General features: G+C 39.6%; 1 protein-coding gene across 1 annotated transcript; it reads right to left on the reverse strand.

The window, feature by feature from the left end:
• Positions 1-5,267: 5,267 nt before the first annotated feature.
• On the reverse strand, positions 5,268-18,965 carry EIF2S3 (eukaryotic translation initiation factor 2 subunit gamma). The gene is made up of 12 exons (XM_027636985.1): positions 18,846-18,965; positions 16,556-16,619; positions 15,969-16,096; positions 15,735-15,856; positions 14,697-14,791; positions 13,471-13,629; positions 12,143-12,277; positions 11,141-11,235; positions 10,100-10,244; positions 9,503-9,672; positions 8,401-8,573; positions 5,268-6,163 (listed from the first exon to the last, which is right to left on the reverse strand). The coding sequence occupies exons 1-12, from the start codon at positions 18,912-18,914 to the stop codon at positions 6,100-6,102; spliced, it is 1,419 nt and encodes a 472-aa protein (XP_027492786.1). The 5' UTR covers positions 18,915-18,965; the 3' UTR covers positions 5,268-6,099.
• Between the last annotated feature and the right edge of the window lie 243 nt (positions 18,966-19,208).

Below are 19,208 nucleotides of genomic sequence, written 5' to 3' on the forward strand. Positions count from 1 at the left end.
GCTCCTACCTGGAACAGCTTTTCAGTAGTCCATGACTTGCCAGGTTGGACTGGTATGTACCCAGAGTCCATTTTCCTGTGACATTATGTGTCAAAACAGACACATTCCCATAAGGCTCCAAATGCTTTCAAAGACAAATGTCAAGTTTTAACTGCAAAAATTAATTCCCAGTGTGAACATACACTGTGGTGGAATAGCAACAGCGTGAAGTAATGTAAAGGAAGAATTAAGCTTTCAGGAAAATGGAAGTAATTTAAGATCACAGTTTCCAAAACACTTAAAGCACAAGCTCACCTTTACGTGCATAATGGCCCCACTAGTGTTAACAGGACACTGTGTGCCTAAAGACACAGGTACATGGTTTGCAGGGCTGTGCCAGTGTTTGCTGGCTCAGCATGTTTAATACGTGTTAACAGACAACTAGGCAAGAGACAAGAAGCCAAACCATATGGAGAATGTGAATACTTGTGATTGCAGTGGAAGGACTAATTACACCCCCATACCTCTTTTTGGTGAGAAGTATGGCTCCATGCTAGATTTATAAAGGATTAAGTTGTATGCAATTACTGCCAAAGCAATAAATGGGACCCAGATTAAAGAAATAAAAATACTTGTTGCTAAACTTTATGTTATCGGCAGCATTTTGGCTGTAACCCAGAAAAAGTACAAAAAATTATGCTATTTCTGTATGCCCAGTGCTAGTCCTCAAGGTAAAAAAAGCTGCTTTAATGAAAACTTGCAAAAGCTTTGGCTTAATTCTGTTGTGTGGTAGCGAGGACGACATTGTAAATGAGATATTTTGAGACACATAATGGATTACATAATCAAATAGATGATTAAGCAAAACCAGGAAGAAAAATGAGTTAGAGAACCTTAAGGCGTATTTGTAGGAGAAAACACTTTTCAGATCTTCATTGAAAACTAAATAAACCAAAATAACTAAACATAGAAGGCTGTAATGTTTGGCAGGGGAAGGGGCTTTCCAAATGACATAAGGAATCCAGTCTAGTATGCTGGGTTTCTTTACAAATGCCCACACAGAGGCTCTAAACAAGAGCTGGTGCCCCAATTCATTTGAATCCTTAGGATTGTGTAACACAAGACTTAATTAAGTGAATCTTAATTTTTTTTTTCCCAAATGTACTGAAATACTAAAAAAGTGTACTAGACTTTAGAAAGCAACTGCTTGAACTGGTGTTTTATAAATGCATATCCTGCAATTTCTTAATGAAATTTTCCTCTACACAAGTAAATATCATATATATTAACTTCAGCTGAAATATTTCAGCAGTTTTCATCCATTCTTGGGCATGGTGTTCTAGTTCCTTGTTTTATAAAAGTTATTGAGGAATATGTATTTATTTAAATATTTGAGGTAATTCCTTCAACAAGATGTCTGTTCCTTGGCAACAAAATTTTCTTGCTTACTCATTCTTCATTGCATATTGCCCATGTAATGAGACCTGTTTGTTTTGTTTGGGTTTTAATCCTTTCAAGGCAAGAAAGGGGAAGACTTATTTACATACTTGTATCACTTACATACAGTTTTTGACTGTCACAGCTGATATGTTATTTACCATATACCCAAATCTCTGTAAGAACATTTATTCTACCTGGTTTTAGTCTGGAAAGGTGTGAAACATGCACTTTTACTATGCCAGTGGGATGGACTGGAGATGTATGGAAGATAAGATGAGCATGTACAGATGTAGCTTTACACAAACAAAAGCAGCAACACGAAGACAGGGCACTTTAGTAATTTTAGCATTATGGCAAGTGAACATCAGCCATTAATCCAGCTGTGCCAAAAGAATTGTGGCAATGGAAGAACTGATCAATGAAGAGTGGTGTCCACAGTGTCTGGGATGTCAGTAAAAGGCAACTGAACAGGTCATGGATGCACAAGGGCCTTTGCAGGGCCAGGAGGCTGTGGGGGCTGGGAACCAGCAGTCGGTGCTCTGTGGCTGGGCAGGGGTGATGGTGTTAAGGAGGGGCTGGTGTTTGAAACTTTATAAATGTTTAGCCCCAGCCTGGCAGCAAGAACTGATCCAGAACAGCAGGGGCAGCATAGCTGGGACTTTACACTGGCAGGAGCACTGATGGGAAACCAGCCTGGGAACAAGGCCGGGGCAGCAGGTTGAACCTTTCCTGCAGGCAGCCTGCAGGCTCATCAACATGACTCAGCATGGAAAAACAGCAGGAACTCTCTTTTGCAGTGAGCTAGAAGGAAGCATTTTTGAAAGTGCTATAAAACAAATGCAATTAAAACATAGCTTAAAAATGATTTTAAATTTTGTATGTACTAGAACAAAATCGACAAAGATGTTCATGTAAAGTTCATGCTTCATCCCTTCAGAACAAAATCTGAGATTTGGCTGGTAATGGTGTTTCCCAAATACACACTGAAGTCTCAGAAATAATTACTGACACAGCACTTTAACTTTGTACCATTGCACAAGATATCTACTTGTTTGTGTTAAAGCAGCCTTCTTAAAATTGAAATAATGCGTGGTAGAGCCAAGGTGGTTAAAGGAGCAGTATCTTTTTGGCTTTATAGCTATGATTACAAAACAATTTTCCCCAAATCCTCTCTTTTGAAAGTATACAATGCAACAATTTTTGTTGAGTCTAATCCTTTTGAGATTATATCTTCCTTGGTGTTCTAAAGCTGTTTCTTCAAAGAATGAACCTCAACAAGCATCATGCAGTAGAAACTCTTACCTCTTCATCACAGAATTGCTCTGTTTAGTTTCTGCTCAACCATTCACTGATCTCTTTCTAGTGAGGTAGTGTTGTTTATGTGCAAGTTAAGTAATGTAAGTATGTATGTACTAATGCCTTAGAGGAAGCTTCGGTATGAAATTCAGATAGCGACTCCCCACATTTTCATGAAACCAGGGCTTTGAAGGCCAATGTTGATACAATCAAAGAATAAACTCAAACCTGGTAGTAGTTGTTAACTTGCACTAGTCTGGCAGGTTTCTTACATACCAGAAGTCTTTTGTGAAATACTTTTCGAGGTGATATTCTTTCCTCCCCATAGTGAAGAGGTACCATATTCTGACAGATCATGGGAAGAGGTACAGTTACCTACAGGCAGGTGCTGGTGCCACCCCGGGTACCTGCTCTGTCCAGCTACTGCTCCATAATGGGAAAAGTGTGACAGCTGCTGATAGCTTGGCTACCCAGCCCATTTGAAGTGCAACTGCACACCTACCTTCAGGCAGCTAAATCTGACCTGTGAAGGGCAAAAAAATAAAAATAAAATCACTCTGAAACAAATAACTGGTAAAGTGAGAGAGCTCACTGTTCATCTGTTACTGTTTTCATGCTGGCCAGGAAAATTCAAATAATTTTCAGCTTCCTTAGTTGTACATGGCATCGCTTTCGCTTGTCATTCAGCTGCATCTCAGCATCACAATTCAGTGACTGCAGAGTGGGTGGTACAGACACACCAGCACATAATATATCTACACTTACACTGTTCATACCCGGCTCTCCGATGCTGCAGTCATGTGCTTCATGTGTTCGTTCATTCCCAAAATCGCATTATTCAACCCCATTACTCTTTACTCATGCCAGCAGTCAAAGCTTTCCAGTTAGAGAAAATGTAACATTTTGGTGGCAAAAAAAGAACTCTGCACGTGACCTGCTTCCAGCCCCTAACCCTGGTGTGACAAAATATGCAGCACACTGTTTATATACATCACAGCTGAGACCTCAGATTGTACCCATCCATGCCCCTAACATCCCTCCCCCTCTTGGAAAGGATCAGGAGCAGACTTTGAGTCAGACCCTGTTCCACAGGCACCACACCACTCTTGGGCAGCGCTGTGTGGCACAGTGTGCACGCACAAATAACAGCTGTAGGTCCAGCACAAGAAGGAAGCAGAGAACAGCCCAGAGTATGAGAAACTGCCTTGGGAGAGGGCTGCAGCTGCTCCAAGAGCCTTGCCCAGCTTGGAAGTGCCCCTGTGAAAGCAGGCTGATGCACAACTCGGTCAGAAGCAGAATTCACTTCCCTGCTGCTATTCTCTCTCTAGTTCCCACCAGTCCCCATGCACCCCATGAGAAAAACAAAGGGAACAAGACACTTCTCTAAAGCATTTCTTAGTGTTACTGATATCAGCTTTATCAGGCAGGTACGTGTTACCAACTACAGAGGTATCAAGTCACTTTGTAGACCTAAATTAAGTAATGATCTGTGGCTGTTTAGCTGGAAGGATGAACCAGGATGATACTAGTACTTTGCATGTGTTAACTACCCAAGTGAAGGAGTACATTAAATGCTTTGGAAAGATTATGGCACTTGTATTCCTTAAATTACAGATCAAGAGATTAAGGCCTAATCTCCAAAATACTGGAATGCCTAAAAATGTCTATGGGTGCTTAACCAGTTTCTCAGAAGCATTTCAGCACGTGTGTTTCATTAGACCCACAGATGCAGTGCACTGAGAAAGAACTTTCTGGGCTAGATTTCACCCTGGTGGTGCCATCCAAGCATTCTGTGGTGGCTCACTTTCTCTTTTGTGCTCACCCTCATGGCTCCCACATTAGGTAAGGCTTAAATTAATTCTATTTCCTAGAGTTCAGAGTTACAGAAATTAACTTCCAAAGCATGGAAGATGCAGTTCTTGAAACAGGCACATTTAAGATTGTAGACTGCTCAAGTACTGAGAGAGAGAGAGAACTACAGCTGACTCTTGCTTTTAAAATGGAGAAGGACTATACAAAAATTAATGTATTTACTCTCAGCACCATGTGAGGTAGACATACTTTACAAATGGAGAAACCAAGTACAGGAATGTAGACAGAATAAGGGAATACGAAATACAGTGCAAAATCAGGAACAAAACTCAAGCTTTTTCACTGAAGTCCACTTTGATGAGTGAAATGGTGTTTACCTTTAGAAAGCCCTTGAAGATATTGAATACAACCGAAACCAAGCTTTGAAAACAAACATCACACTTTGTATAAAAATATGGAAAGTAGCATGACTTGCTAAACAGTCTAGTATATAAAATAGCTAGAATTATATATATTAGTACAAATGAAGACATGAAATCTAAATGGATTAAAGTATTAGCACCCTACAGTAAGTTTATTACATTGTTTTCTCCTGAGGAGTGTGATTCAGGCTAGCTGAGCAAAAGTGGTTTTACACCTTTTTTCCTTATCTTATTCAGAATTCCACCACCACTACCCCACCCTCATCCCAAATCATTTCCTTCTACAGGCTGTTCCAGATATTTTGTATTTGCTCAACATAATTTTGAAGTAAGTAGTTTATTCCTACTGTATAAAGAGCTCCCAGGTCACCCACACAGAGTTCCATGATGACAAACATTATGTTTCAAATTAATCACATTCTTTTCATAAATCCATACTAAAGTAGGCCAAAACCAGTACTGCCAGTTCAGATCCAGTTTGCTTATAGTTTTTCTTTGGGGGTTTAAGAAAACATGTTGTAATATCAGAAGTGACAACTTTAAGTCAGCCAACACTGCCATCCTAATTACAAAGTGTAATACTGTAGATTCCTAAAATCAGAACCATAGAAACAAAACTAGAAATTTTTTTGCTGTAAACAGCTGTCTAAGCAAAACAAGATGTTGTGCAGAAAAGGTACTAGTCCTCCAAGAAGTATTTGGTTTTTTGCTTTTAATTCTTGTACTGGTTGAACAATCACTGCAGTCTTTTGTTACTCAGAAAAACTGTATGAATTAATGAAAATAAGCAATATTTTATTTCAATACCAGATTTATGGTTTGTGTGTTACACTGGGGCTGGTTTGACTGATATTAAACAGATATGTCTGAAACACAAAATAACATAAATTAGACATGCCATGAGACATGTACAATTAATTTTTACTAAAATGTGGATAATTAAACCCACTTCTACGCCAATTCTTTTACACTTTTAATGGTGATAGTGACTAGTATTTTAGTAAGAGGGTAAAATTCAATAAAATGTACAAGGACAGCCATACAACTCAAAAATACTGTTTGCACAGCTTCCAATTCCACTGTGAAAATACACCCCCTCCAAAATAGAAATAGGCACTTCATCTTTAAAAATGAAGCACTCTTTTGTTCTTCAGTCATCATCAACAGTTGGCTTGATTGTCACTCCTCTTCTGATCTGACCCCAACCAATTAAACTGCAAACAGAAGAACAGTTTATATTACTTTTAATAGTAGGCAGAAATATCCTGGATAAGTCAACATCCTTCTGTCATTCTTATGCCTTCAGTTCTTACATTTTGCATTTTCTCCACTTGTCTCCCACCCAAAACATCCTATAGGATCTCAGACTGGTTAGTGGAAACACAGAATAGAAAAGGATGAGGGACAGAGGAGATTTGTAACCAGCTAAGGAGGTACCCTTGAACAATAAGATGAAAATCTGAAAATGTTATAACTTATTTACAGTCCTGGTGGACTGTAAATCTATTCACAACTTGATCTCTTTCCCCTATGCCTGAAGTGCTGCATTATTTTCAAATAGAAATGAAAATGAAAATTCAGACAAGATGAGCAGTAAGAATACAAACAGCTGTAACTCTCAATTAACATGTAACCTGTGATGGTAACTCAACTCTCAGGCAAGTTCTACTATTTATACTCAGCAAAATTAAGGCCTTTTTTATAGGCCACTGTTGCCTCAGAAGAATATGCTTGTAAAAAAAAAATTCAGAATATGTCCATTTCCACAGTCAGCAGGCACTCCATGTTATTAATACAACTGTCTTCAACATCTTTCCACTTTCTGGGAAGGAGATACACATCTCAATTGTATCTCTAACTTGCTAAGCAGTAGAGCCTGTCTTGGGACACCACCAAAGGAACTGAAGTACATTAACTCAGCATTTCCCACTTTTTTGTACCGTATCCATAGGTCATAACTTGTCAACCTTTAAGTTAACTGATCCTTGGAACCACTAGTGTATCCCATTTGCTGTTTAACCTCTTTCTATGCCTCTCTCTATATATATACTGTCTATTTTATACCTCCTTTTTGCCTCTTGCTTTCTCACTTTCTTCTGTATTTTCAGTGCTCTGTTGCCTCAGGCTGCAAGTTCCTTTTCTCAGTACCAGCTGTATATTATCTTTACTCCAACTGCATTTTATTATGCTGCTCTTCCCAGTTTGCCTTGTTTCCCTTTTCTCAACTTCTAGTTTCCTTACATTGTCTCTTTGTCTTTTTGATACAGCATAGGAGTCAACTTTTCATAACTATCTTTACAGCAGGCTGCCACTACTTGCCCATCCCATAATCCAGAGACAGGTAGGCTTTGGGACAAAATACAGTCATGTTTTTCAACTGGGAAGTAATCTACAGAAGCAACAAAAGACATATTAAAATTTGCACAGGCTATCAGTCTATAGCTCAAAAAAAAGAGGCATAATTTCCAACATAGTTTCTCTCTTCCTTTTGCTTTACTTGATTTGTTTCCTGCCTTTTTTTTTTCGCCTCCTGTTCAAGACATTTTATCTTTTGCCTTGGTTTGGCTTGTTTTTCAGGGAAAAATCTCTTCCCTAATTTGTCATCTTGCTGAGACAGCAAGCACTAAATTCCCATCTACGCTTTCTTGTTATCTGAAAAAGAAACATGCATCCATGGATATTTAAAGCTCAGTTCCTTTTCATAGAGATTTCTTGTAAAAACAGCTATGCTCTCTTTTACTACAAGGGCTGTGCAGAACCAACAAATCTAAATATCCTTATGTTCTTATTCATGGAGGCTTATGGAACATGTAACAGGTACAGTATCGTAATCATCTAAAACAGAGTCTGGCACTATGATTAAAATGAATCATAACCAATTCTGTTCATAATTGTCAGCCTCCAGATGCTTCTGTGTAGTCAGACATTTTATATTTGTAATTTGAATGGGTCAATCCAGTTGAGAATTTATTTCTCTGCTCATAGTACATAAAATGCCTGAACCTTAGAACATCCTTTCTCCATTCCCCTGCTGCTACTTCCAGGTTGCACTGAAAATCACGTCCAGCTCCACGGGTAGAACATCATGGATTGAGGTGTGTATAAAGACAGGCTTTGGCTTAGCATTATTAGAACTTTCAACTCCCTCTGCCAAGATTGCCTGCTGTGAGCTCAATTCACAGCATGGCAGTTTTGGCAACAAACCAGGACCCTGAGGTGTTCCCTTGTCTGTTAACTAATACGTACCCATCCAATCATAACATTTGTTTAAAAAGAAGAGGCCAGCAATGAAAGGAAGCATTCCATGACAATGGTGCCAATATGTTAGGAGAATCCAGAGGAATTTTTAAAACAGACATGCACTTACCTATTCCAGAAGAAAACCAGATCCATGTATTTTTTTGTTAACAATATAGCAACCAGGTACTCTACCAATTTAGCACCAACTTACCGCCAGTGTTTCTCAACTCTTCGACTCAGGGCAATTTTTTCTCCCACTTCTGTGCATACAGGGTTAGTTAGCACAATCTTCCCCAAATCAGCCTTTACTGCACTGACTCTCCCTCCAGTAGATAAGGATCCTATGTTTACCATTAAAACTTCATTCTTCGATAATTTTTGCACCTGAAGACAGACACACAAAACTCTGAAACATAAGCTTTGGTACTAAAAAAAATACCACAGACAGTCTCGAACATCTTCTGTTACCTTCTTGCCACAAAAAAGGTATAGATGAGAAATACTGTAAATATACACACACACAAACCATGCACAGCACTGTCAGTGCATAAAGATTTATATGCAAAAGGACAAATACATAATGATGCTGTACATGTAGTCCTTTGGGTCCTCGGTATGATGTATTCTCTTGGGATTTCTCTATATTTTCTATGAAATATACTGATGATTGCACATACTGTATTAAAAGCACAAACAGTCACAGACATTGCTACAAACTGTGATGTTATACCATTCTTTTAATTAATTTGTATATTCTCACTTACCTTATGCCTACAAAAAAATTATCAGAAATGATTCATTTCACAGGATAAGAGAGCACTGAACCACTTCACTTACTGTGGCATGAGGCAGTTTATAGATTTAAATGCTAACAGGGGAAACTATGATCTTTTAGTTGATTTGTGTAAAACGGATCATGTAACAGAAGTCTGTGCTGTGCCTCAAGCTCAGTTTCTTTTTAACTACAGTATTTCAAAAATACTTAGCTTTAAAAAGCTCTTCAGAGAGAAAATCTACAAAAAGCATGTAAGTAGATCAGTATGTGTATTGCACAAATGAATAGGGTGATAGCAAAGAGCAGTATGTTTAGAAGAACATTTAGACACATAAATACTTTATGCTACTTTAAATTACTCTGATATGAATTCCTACTCCTCTGAAAAGCATTCTTGTAATAAAGAAGCAGATTAGTTTAGTGGCAAGCTTATATCAAAGGGGAGACAAAATTGCTATATAAGATGAAAGAAATGTACTCAGCAATGAAACTTAGCACAAGCAGCAAAACCAGGAAAAACAAAAGAAGGGGTACAGACCTTTGCAGCTTTCTTGTCTCCTTCAGTGCGCACCCCTAATAGTCGCCTCAGCAAGAAATAGGAAATTTCTAGCTCTGTAAATATTTCTGGCAGTGCCCCAACTGCACCAAGCACTTGCCCCACCATTCGGTCAGCTCGGCACAGGGTTGGGTCAATCTTGGTGCCAACACCTGCAACGCAACAGGGAAAGGCACGAGGAGTAACTGCAAGGTACCTCTCACTTTTATGTATTGAAATATTTGAAGGAGATCTAAAACCAGCAAACTGAAAATGTCCTGGGAATTCCCTATTACCTGGACAGCATTTTCAGAATGTCAGCAAGACTGTGAGCTCTGTCTAAACAGATGAAGAAATATTCTACCGTTAAAGCCAGTACAACTAACAGTGCAAATTGATCTGCATTGGCCAGTGACATTCAGGAAAATTATTTATAGTTTAAATATCCAATTTGCACACCAACCCTATCTCTCTATATATGAATTATTTAAAATTGCTCATAGTATCTTTGTTGATTACACTGAAATTCATTGCTGAATGAAACCAAGTGTTTTCAATAAGCATGAAGGAATAAGTCTTTTAATAAGATAATATTCTTACCTATAAGACCTCCTGGAGCAGCATATTGTAGATCATTGTGTTCAGCAAAGAGTGACACAATTTTGGAAAAGATTGGCTTGCACATGAGTTTCCCTTCACTGTCCTTGGACACAATACCAGGCCGCACCTCAATTTCCTGGCCCACCTAATTACAAATGTGAAAAAGGGATTAACTGGCTGTTTCACAGGAACACAAAACTAACTAGTCACAGATAAAACTTACATATCCCAAGATCTATTTTTTAAACAAGTCCTTGGCTGCGGGCTACTGTAGAACTTCTAGGATTTCTGTTGCACTGTTAACTGCAAATTGAACAATACTTACAGCCAATGTAACAACTGATTTCAATACAATTTATAAAACTGCTTTAGGAAAGAATCTTTATCTGCAATAATTCCAACATATAAATTTAAGTTAAATGTTTAAACACTGTATTTAATTTAGAAATATTTCAGCTCTGAGAAACATTGAGTTAATTCACTCAATGTAACTGATCAGCATCCATACACTGCAAAACAAAGAAAACACATGCTGTATAAATGTTCAAAGATGCAGTCTGCCCTCCAGCCTAGAAGAACAACTTTTAAAATTTCCATCTATTGATGGAAAGCAAGCAAAATAAAAAAATTAAAATATACAGAAAAACTTAAGTGGGGAAGTGAGACACATACTCCTGAGGTACTTATGAAGTTCTTTTGCTCTTTTCTGCCCTGCAATAATTGATCAAGTGAAAGTGGTAGGACAGGAAAAAAGAATAGCTCCTTCAATTTTGTAAGTGATTAAATCAGTATAGTTATTAGCAACAGGTTAGATTACAATAACAAAAATATATTTAAAAAATTAAAATGAGTGCTTCCTGTTCTGGTATCTTAAAACTTGAAAGTAAAAATGAGGTACAGACAGGAAGGATAAGTGCCACCTGACTGTATTTGAGTTTTAAAAACCAAATTCATTATATAGATTCATTTTGTACTAAGCATGAAAAAACTCTACTCATTACTGTAATTAAAAATCTCCAGTCAAGAAAGAGAAAAGGTTACCTTTAAGACACCCTTTAGAATACTGCCACCAGCTACTCCTCCCTTAAGGTCATCAACTTCACAGCCAGGCTTGTTGACATCAAAAGATCTAATTACTGAAAAGAATAGACCATGACCAGATTTATTTTTAATATCAGATTTTTAGATATTAGATCTTTCTTTAGCAACTCTAATTGCTTCTCTATTCTTATGAAAGTATACACATATTTATAAATATTACAATTGTAATGATGAACATTTTATTCCCAATTTTTAGGGATACAGTTGATTTTGTCCTCAAAACCATTTAAGCTGCTCATATACATAAATTTTTGTTTGCCTAGCAGAAAGCAACTTAACCATCAGTATCTAAAAAAGAAAGTAACCATCAACCATATTACAAAGCCCCTGCAATATTCACAATGCCAATTGTGAACACCAGAACCTTCATTCAGTGTAGTCATAGTGAATACTGTGACCTTGATTTAATGTGGTCAATTGTTAAGCATTCTAAGTATGTTTTGTAGGACTCCTATAGTTTATTTGGAAAAAAATACCAATTAATTCATTGTAGTGGAACTGAATTTCCTAATATGCTGGAGAAGAACCGAGACTCTGACAATTATATCCAGGGAACAAGAGACTAACACAAAAAGACTGACCAACCTATCCATAAGATTTTCATGGAAATAATTTAATTATCAAATTCATCAGTTTTTCTGTACTTTTAAAATCAAAATTAAATTCATGACAATGAAAGGAATGTTTTTAAGGTACAGATAAATTTCTCATCTCTATTGCATTTTAGTCCTGTCATATGCACAGAATACACACAAAACCAACAGCAATTAAGAGAACAAACAATACAGCTTCCAGAAAATATGCAAGTTTTAAAATAAGAGCACCCTAAATATTCTTTTAGAATCCACCTCTTTTCAGGGCACTCAGCAAGATGACATTCTAAGTGTAGACACCTTCAGTCAGTGGTTGGCCACAAAAGCCCAGACCTGAGCATTTACATACCAATAAGCCTTGGTTCAGATGTGAAGTCTCGCAAAGGGACTGGGATTTTCTTCACTATGTACTCACAAACTACCTCAATGTTGTATTTCAACTGTGCTGAGATTGGAATTATTGGAGCCCCTTCTGCAACTGTACCTAAAACAAAATCAAGTTCAACATCAAGCTTTAAGAAGAGTATTTACAGCAACACAACCAAGCGATTTGTGATTGTTGAAAACACCAGTGAATTTCATGGTGTGTTATATGTGTATTTCTCAAAGCAGTATCAAAGCATTTATCCTGCCCTGCAATGTTTTAACTCAAACCAGCCACACCTTTTCAAGGCATTCTGAACACTGTGCGAGATAATTTTCCACTCTAGGGGAAAATCCACGTCCTGCATTGTGATCAGAAATATTCTTAAGATTTCCTCAGAGAGATTTGATATCTCAGTGTTTGACACATCTGTACTAATGTTACAGTCAGATTTCATTCTGACAAACTAAGTTTCCTGTCATTTTAATGATCTATATTTTCCCAGTTTTGCAGTGCAAGTATGTATATTAGAAAAATCCTAATTTTATGAAAGGATGCATTTAGTTTTCCAGGTTTGTTAAATATTACGAGGTTTAATTATATCTCTGTTTCTTGTGCTAACTCCAGTTCTCAAACTCCAAATTTACACATCAAGCCACTCTGACAGAGCTGTTATGAACAGTTTTTGCAAGGAAACAATTATGAATTACAAAAAAAGAAAGAGCCATTGGCTACTTCTGCAGGTGACAATCCAGTTTTGCAGCTTGTCACACACCTCAGCTAATGCAGATAAACAGAAAGCAGTGGAAGCTCCCAGGAAAGATGAAACCCAGAGCACTAAAGTTCAGCAGAACTTTACAGAGTAGGATAACACTGCCCAAACTGGATTTACAGAGACAGATGAAAGACCAATCTTTTGTGATTGGAGAAAAGAAATTAACACATCTACACCTACAAGGTGCCTCTAGCAAGTATTGCTTCCTTCTTTCCTGTGCTGCACTAAAATTACAGTAAAATCTCCACCAAAGAAACAAGCCAAGAAGAAACTACAAATGCAGTGAAAGCTACTGGATAAGAGCCATTGCTATCAGTTTTACATCAAGAGCTCTGACCAACAGCATTACCACTCTTGCACTTAATCAGTCTGAAACGGGTAAGAGGCACAACTCCAGTGGTCTAGTTTCCATATTCACAGATTATGTACATCAGCATTGTCTAAGAGAAGCTTTTCTATAAACACAGAAAACCCCCTGTATCCATGTCTCAACAATGAATTTCAACCACTGACTGGATTTCTGCTCTTGAAAACTTACCTTGTACAAATGCAAGGATCTGCTCATACTGTTCTTTAGCCTGGCTCTCCTTCACCAAATCAATCTTATTCTGTAGAATCAAAATGTGCTTCAGTTTCATGATTTCTATAGCAGCTAGATGTTCTGAGGTCTGAGGTTGAGGGCATGACTCATTACCAGCTGAAAGAAGAGAAGTGACTGCAATATAGAAACTATAAAGATAGAAAAAACTTCTACAGTTAGGACATCTACTTTCTACTGCATCTTTATAAAAACAAACAAACAAACAAGGCAGTTGTCTCTCAGTAAGCTACATGTGAAGCAACCAAGTCAATAAGCACCTATTCTGCCCCATAACTGCTGGTTGTACCATCGGCACAATGTGTGACAGGTGAGAGGTTGCCAGAGTGGTTCCCTCGTTCCACTTGCTCCCAGAAGAAACACCCATCTACAGTTTCCAAAGATATTAACAGGCTAACTTGTGTCTACTTGACTTACTCCACCCTTCAGCTCTTCAGACATCTCAGTACTGACTACAGTATAACAGACAATTCATATTTTAAGAAAAATCTTACAACTTTCTTATCAGTAAAGCCATAAAAATGCCAAGATCCCCAAAGTGTCATACAATAATTAGATCAAGTATGTGAATAGGGTTGCCATCAGTATGGTTTGGATTTCAGCCATCTAAGAAGCCAGCTTTGGCCTGATGTGCCATTATGGTGGTTAATCTCACTTGAAGTTTGGTCTATTGGGCTTTCTAGAGCTAAAGAGGTGGAAGAAATGACTAATGTTCTTAAGACATACAAAAATCAGAGCTAAAATTGTCTGAATCAACTTAAATCTCCTGTACCCTAATTTTGCCTGTATTCCTCTGGGTTTACTCTTTCTACTGTTGTTTGTGAACTCTCCTGGATAGCAAAGACTACATACATATTTAAAGGAAACTGAATGTTCAGAGAAACTCAAAATGTACTTCCAGCTAATCTATCTCCATAAAAAGATATAAATTTTACTGTACTATACTCAAGGTTTCATCTTACCTAACTAATCTTCCCATGGGGCCAGCTGCCAGACTAGTTTAAAACAACAAGTACATTGTGTTTGTAGCATCATTTTATTTTCTTTAACACATCCCAACTGCATTCACTTAACTATTCACCACATCCCAACAGATTTTAAAGCCCATATAAAGTTGCTTCATGATACTAAAAACCAGAGCTCTGCTTTTGTGTAGCAATTGTTACCTATCAACAGTAAAGCTGCATCCATTACTGCTGCACCGTTCAACATTGTAGCCATCAAAATATCATGGCCAGGACAATCCACAAAAGAGACATGCCTGTTGTAGGAGAAGGTGAAAAAGAAGTCCAAAAGCCAATTACCAACAGTTCCTCTGACTGATTTATGTGAGTGAATAGGCAAACACAGAAGTTAAAAGCATCCTTAAAATAGACAGACAAACATTTTGAGACAGATGCTGAGAAGCAATACCTTAAAAGTATTTTCAAGAAAGTCCTAAAAGTTAGAACACAAAGACTACTCAATGGCTACTGAATACTTTTTTGGAGTTTTAAGATTTAATACCATATATCCATATTAGGTACTGCTTCAATATTTCACCAATTTACTTGTAAATTAGACTAGAGTTAAATGCACCAGAATAAAAAAACCAAAACCACCACCCACCCAAAAACCAACAAACACACCACATGGGATTTCCCTTATCTCTTTTAAAAGACATCTCCCATTCTCCAACTTTAAGAAATCATGCATCTTTAGTTACATGCTTATAACTACACTTCACTTTGAAGATTTATCTACAAGAGACAATGTTACATTTCCAACCTTACGATTTTACTGTGCATAACAGTTGATTCACTATGTTCCTTCCTGAACCTATCCAGTGAAGAATTCTTGTTTCCTAGTAGCATGCCACCAAAAACTGAGGGACTAATTTGCTTCTTTGCTGACAATGTTAAATATCTACTACAAGCAGAAAATCAGTGGGATAAAGAACACAGAGCTTTTAACCAGTAGTTTTGCAATGGCTGCCTGCCTGCCACAGTCAATCTTGGTAAGCACTCCATGTATTTTATCATAACCATGAATTAAGAATCTTGTTTTATCACCCAAGGCACCTTAGACAGCACCTTAGATCAGGGGTGCTCCCCACCTCAGAATGTGCCATAACAACCCATTTCAGCTCACAGCCCAATCCTGACTGTTCTCAGTTAGGCAAAGGGAAGTAAAGACAATTTATTCCAGTCATTTACAGCTGTTACCTGACTAGCTTGAAGTTCCCTTTGGTGCCAGGAATATCTGTAGGGAACTCATCTGGGGTGCTACTTCCACAGGATCGGTAACACTCTGGTCGAGAACAGCTTGGGTCATCCAGCTTGTAAATCTGTGATGTTTTAGAATTGGAAAAATGTTTAACTCCTCAAGGGTTAGTTACCTGTAAGCTCACATCCACCTTGAAACACATCTGTAATGTATTTGCTGCAGTAATGACTCACCTTTGCATTAGCATAACCCAGCTTGATTGTGATATTTCTTTCCAGTTCATTTTTAAATCTGACAGTATGAACTCCAGATATAGCTTTGACTACTGTCGACTTTCCATGGGCTACATGACCAATTGTACCTGTGTTTTAAAAGGAAATGTTTGTCAATAAGCCATTGTTTAGTTTTGTGCAATGTTCCATTATTATCAACACACAATTACTCCAAATTCTTCACGGCAGGTAAGTCCAGAGCCCCCATCACAAGCACACACAGGGTTTGTCATCATTTTGGTTTTAAACAAACAAAAAAATTGAGCTCCCAATGGACAGACCTTGCATTTTTATGAAACTCATTTCAATGCTCAATTTCAAGGTAAAATAAACTTTGCTTTAGCAACTATTCCCACTCCATTCACTGTGTTCCTGAAGCAAAATCGGTGCTTTTCAAGTCAAAACGGTTTGACATGTCTCTAAAACTACTATGTAACTGTTTCAGTAAGAACCTTTAAGGTGTTGCCATATAGGCACCATCTGCTACTGCAGGAGGACCAAAAAGAGTCACATTAATGCACCCCTCTTTTTTATAAGTTTGTTTTTACCTATATTAATTGTTGCTTGTCTGCTGATGACTTCTGGTGAAAGAGGCGTCAACTTGGTCACATCCTGTATAAGGGAGATTTTAGAATTTATTCATCTTGTATATAAGTGTTTAGAAAGTATTATGTGTATTTCCTTAAAAATTATCCAATAGTTCTATTCAGCAAAATCCAAGCAAGCTCAATGAAATAATTCTAGATATGCATTCCAGTCTTTTATGTGTGTGAAATAAGACAAAAAGTGAACCAAGTCCTGCCTGTAAATCAGCACAGGCTGCAACCCAAAGCCCTGACTGTAAATCAGTATTGGCTGCAGGGTGTTACAGATGGGGTAAACAAAACAAAAAACCTCTAAAGAACCTCCAACAAAAAACCCCAAACCCTTACATACTCCCAAACCTAAATGACACATACCAGGCAAATTCAAGTTAATTTTCAATGGGGTACATGATTAATTGCACTGTTGTTTTAAAAACAAAGCTTGGTCAATAAACAGTTGTTTAATTGGTGTAAGGTCCCATTACAGCCAATATATAATTACAACTATCACTTTGGAGCCCATAGGTCCAGAGACTTCATTATTATCATGGATTTTTAATGGGTATTTTTCCCTCAAATACTGTTATTGCAACTTGAGGTACCAGACAGAAATTCTGCTGTCCTAAATACTCTGTTGTGTGAACCTGCTGGTAGCCACGGTCACAGTAAAAAACTTACAAATACATTCTGTGTAGATAAAGAGATAACTCTGGATGAGTTGGTTGGGGTTTTCTTAAAGCTGTTTGTCCAAATAATGGACAAGTGTTGAAATCCACTGAACTGTTGCTCTGTACTACTTTTGAAACTGCTAACAGCTACTTTCCATCCTGCACTGAATTCATATGGATGAGGTGCTCAGTTCAAGGAACAATTCAGGATGGCAAAAGAGTCCTCAGTGCAGGACAAGATATAAATATTTTGCTAAGACACAAATAAGACGCACACTAAATCACATATTGTTCACACTGTTACATGCACAATGATCAAATAAACACATCCGTGCAACAATGTAAGCTCACTCCTTTTGTTCTCAAGTATTACACGAATAAAATGTTCACGTTCAATACAAACTAAGCCTTGAGCGCTTAAGACACACAATTAAACGCGTATTTCTTGTATACCGAACTGAAAAGCACTGCCCTGCGATGGGACCGTGACCTGTAGATGGCACCATGCGGCCGGGGGACAAGCACGTCAGCGTGATGCAATTTCTGCCACCAGGAGAACTCTTCCCGTACAATTGTGCACGCAGGGAGTTTTTTTGGCAAGACTGGTATAAGGCCACGCTCAGCAATAAGCTGCAGTCAGCTGTAAGCACTCAAGGGCCCAAAAGGGGCAGGAGAGACCATAAAGCTAATTCCTGCTGACTTCTTAGCTAGTCCTATCCGTGCCTTTTCCGACTGGGAAATGGGATGGTCAACAATGAGAGGAAGTAAAGAAACTTTCTGAGATGACCAACACGCTCACTATAGCACAAAGAGAATTCCCGTGCTCAAACCCGGAGAACATCGAATACTATTACTGAACACACAAATAGTCTGTTCTGGGCGGGCAGCAACAGGATTTTCGAGTAGTTTTGTCAGCACAGAGGTGTAATGAGTGAGACAGACCAGACCACTTAACAAGCAAGATCACCGCAGGCTGAACTCGATGATCTTCTCAGAGGTCTTTTCCAACCTAACTGATGGTCTGATTTTTTGAACTGATTTTCTTGGTAGATCTTAATAACCAAGAAAATCTGCTTGGCAAAACAACCAAGGTAGGGTTGGCAGCCAATCCCTCGAGCCTGCTGGGGACACACGGCACCAAATTATGGTTCTACTTCGGAGAGAGAAGAGCCTTTAGTACCACAGAACAGGACAGCCCTTAGAAGGGGAAAAGCGCACCCACCACTGAGACATAAAAGCTCTGCTCGCACAGGTGGGACGCCGAGATTCTCACTCGCCTCATCCGGGCGCCCCACACCCACTGCGACCGGCCCGACCTGCTCCCAGCGCCGCCGCTCCGACCGCGCCTGCCGCCCCGGCCTGGCCTCGCCGCTCTGCCCCTCGGCCCAGCCCCGCTGTGCTGCCCCTCGGCCCAGCCCCAGAGCGCTGTCCCTCGGGCTCCCGCGGCCCCTCAGCGCGGCACGGCCGCGGCGGGGCCGGCAGGCGTCTCAGAACCTCTCGGCCCGCAGCCCCCCCCCAGCCATCCGGAGCGGCCCGGCTGTCCCCGCCGAGCCCTGGCAGCCGCCCCGGCGCCCCGCGGGTCTCACCAGCGTGCCCAAGTCCTGCCGGCTGAGGTGCGGCTGCCCCAGAGTCACTCCCGCCTCGTCCCCCGCCATCTTGGCCCGAGCAGGAAGTGAGGAGTCCCGCGCGGTCGCCTGATCGCCGGCTCCGCTCGGCGCCGCCGCCGCCGCCCCGCAGCCCCCAGCGCTCTCCCGCCCGCAGCGCGGCACCGGTCGGCCCGGGGACGGGCACTGGGCTGGGGAAAAGACCGCGATCGGCGCTGCGGGGACACGGCCGGAGCCGCCGCGGGGAGGCAGCGGCTCAGGCGCGCCCCTGGGCAGCCCTGGGAAAGGTCCCCGCGGCCGCCCTCGCGCCGGGTGATGCAACCGGGGCCTGCGGCGGGGGCCTGC

The sequence above is a fragment of the Corapipo altera genome, unplaced genomic scaffold, assembly GCF_003945725.1.
Source record: "Corapipo altera isolate COAL_440 unplaced genomic scaffold, ASM394572v1 0, whole genome shotgun sequence".
Lineage (NCBI taxonomy): Eukaryota > Metazoa > Chordata > Aves > Passeriformes > Pipridae > Corapipo > Corapipo altera.

Coding starts and splice junctions, on each gene's coding strand:
- EIF2S3 (XM_027636985.1), bottom strand. CDS start 18,914: ATGGCGGGGGACGAGGCGGGAGTGACTCTGGGGCAGCCGCACCTCAGC. Junction 10,245..11,140: donor TTCTAAAGGGTGTCTTAAAG/GTAACCTTTTCT, acceptor ATTTGTAATTAG/GTGGGCCAGGAAATTGAGGT. Junction 6,164..8,400: donor AGAGTTGAGAAACACTGGCG/GTAAGTTGGTGC, acceptor TTCTGTTTGCAG/TTTAATTGGTTGGGGTCAGA.